Source organism: Diaphorina citri, unplaced genomic scaffold, assembly GCF_000475195.1.
Source record: "Diaphorina citri unplaced genomic scaffold, Diaci psyllid genome assembly version 1.1 scaffold24297, whole genome shotgun sequence".
Classification (NCBI taxonomy): Eukaryota; Metazoa; Arthropoda; class Insecta; order Hemiptera; family Psyllidae; genus Diaphorina; species Diaphorina citri.
The window spans coordinates 1-793 of record NW_007401638.1 but is presented as its reverse complement, the minus strand read 5'-3'; the positions used below and the strand labels follow the sequence as shown (position 1 = coordinate 793).

General features: G+C 46.4%; 1 protein-coding gene across 1 annotated transcript; it reads right to left on the bottom strand.

Moving 5' to 3' along the window:
* Positions 1 to 187: 187 nt before the first annotated feature.
* On the bottom strand, positions 188 to 710 carry LOC113473313. Its single transcript, XM_026832998.1, has 2 exons — positions 542 to 710; positions 188 to 475 (listed from the first exon to the last, which is right to left on the bottom strand). The coding sequence occupies exons 1-2, from the start codon at positions 620 to 622 to the stop codon at positions 188 to 190; spliced, it is 369 nt and encodes a 122-aa protein (XP_026688799.1). The 5' UTR covers positions 623 to 710.
* Between the last annotated feature and the right edge of the window lie 83 nt (positions 711 to 793).

The window sequence follows — 793 nt, the reverse complement described above, 5'->3', positions numbered from 1 at the left end:
TCGAACCCGCCGGACGCTATCTTGCCACTCTGGCTGAGTTGGAGGATGCGTTTCTTAAGGGCTTCTAGTTTGGCGATTAGGTCGGCATGGGTGGATTGGAGTGGTGTGTCTGCTTGTAATGAGTTTTCACTTATGGATTGCTCTGGTGATGATTTGATAGGGTCTGTCTCAACGGATTGAATATTGTTCACTCCCTCTGGTGTACCAAGGTCTTGGCTGGAAGGTTGAACTCGAAACCGCCGGACGCTATCTTGCCGCTCTGGCTGAGTTGGAGGATGCGTTTCTTCAGGGCTTCTAGTTTGGCGATTAGGTCGGCATGGGTGGATTGGAGTGGTGTGTCTGCTTGTATTGAGTTTTCACTGATGGATGGCTCTGGTGATGATTTGATAGGGTCTGTCTCAACAGATTGAATATTGTTCACTCCCTTTGGTGTACCAAGGTCTTGGCTGGAAGGTTGTATATTGGAAGAGTCCATGTCTACGTCTTCATTGGAGGGTTGGGTGGTAGCAGACGAATCCATCTTTTTATTGGAAGAGTCCATGTCTACGTCTTCATTGGAGGGTTGGGTGGTAGCAGACGAATCCATCTTTTGGTTCGAGGGTTGTACAGAAGAAGAGTCCATCTTTTGGTTGGGTGGTTGTATAGTAGAGGTCAGATCACTCAGAGGCCGAAGTAGAGCGATCAGTCGATCACATTTGTTGAGGAATACCTGTGGAAAAATAGAAGGAAATTAATATATTATATGTATATTAATTTGAAATCCAAACGCAATACCTCCGAAGGGGAACGTTGG

What these genes read in the sequence shown, in the direction of transcription:
- LOC113473313 (XM_026832998.1), bottom strand. Translation starts at nt 622, where the DNA reads ATGGACTCTTCTTCTGTACAACCCTCGAACCAAAAGATGGATTCGTCT. An exon ending in CCTCCAATGAAGACGTAGAC is followed by an intron (nt 476 to 541) that starts ATGGACTCTTCC and finishes GAAGACGTAGAC; the next exon opens with ATGGACTCTTCCAATATACA.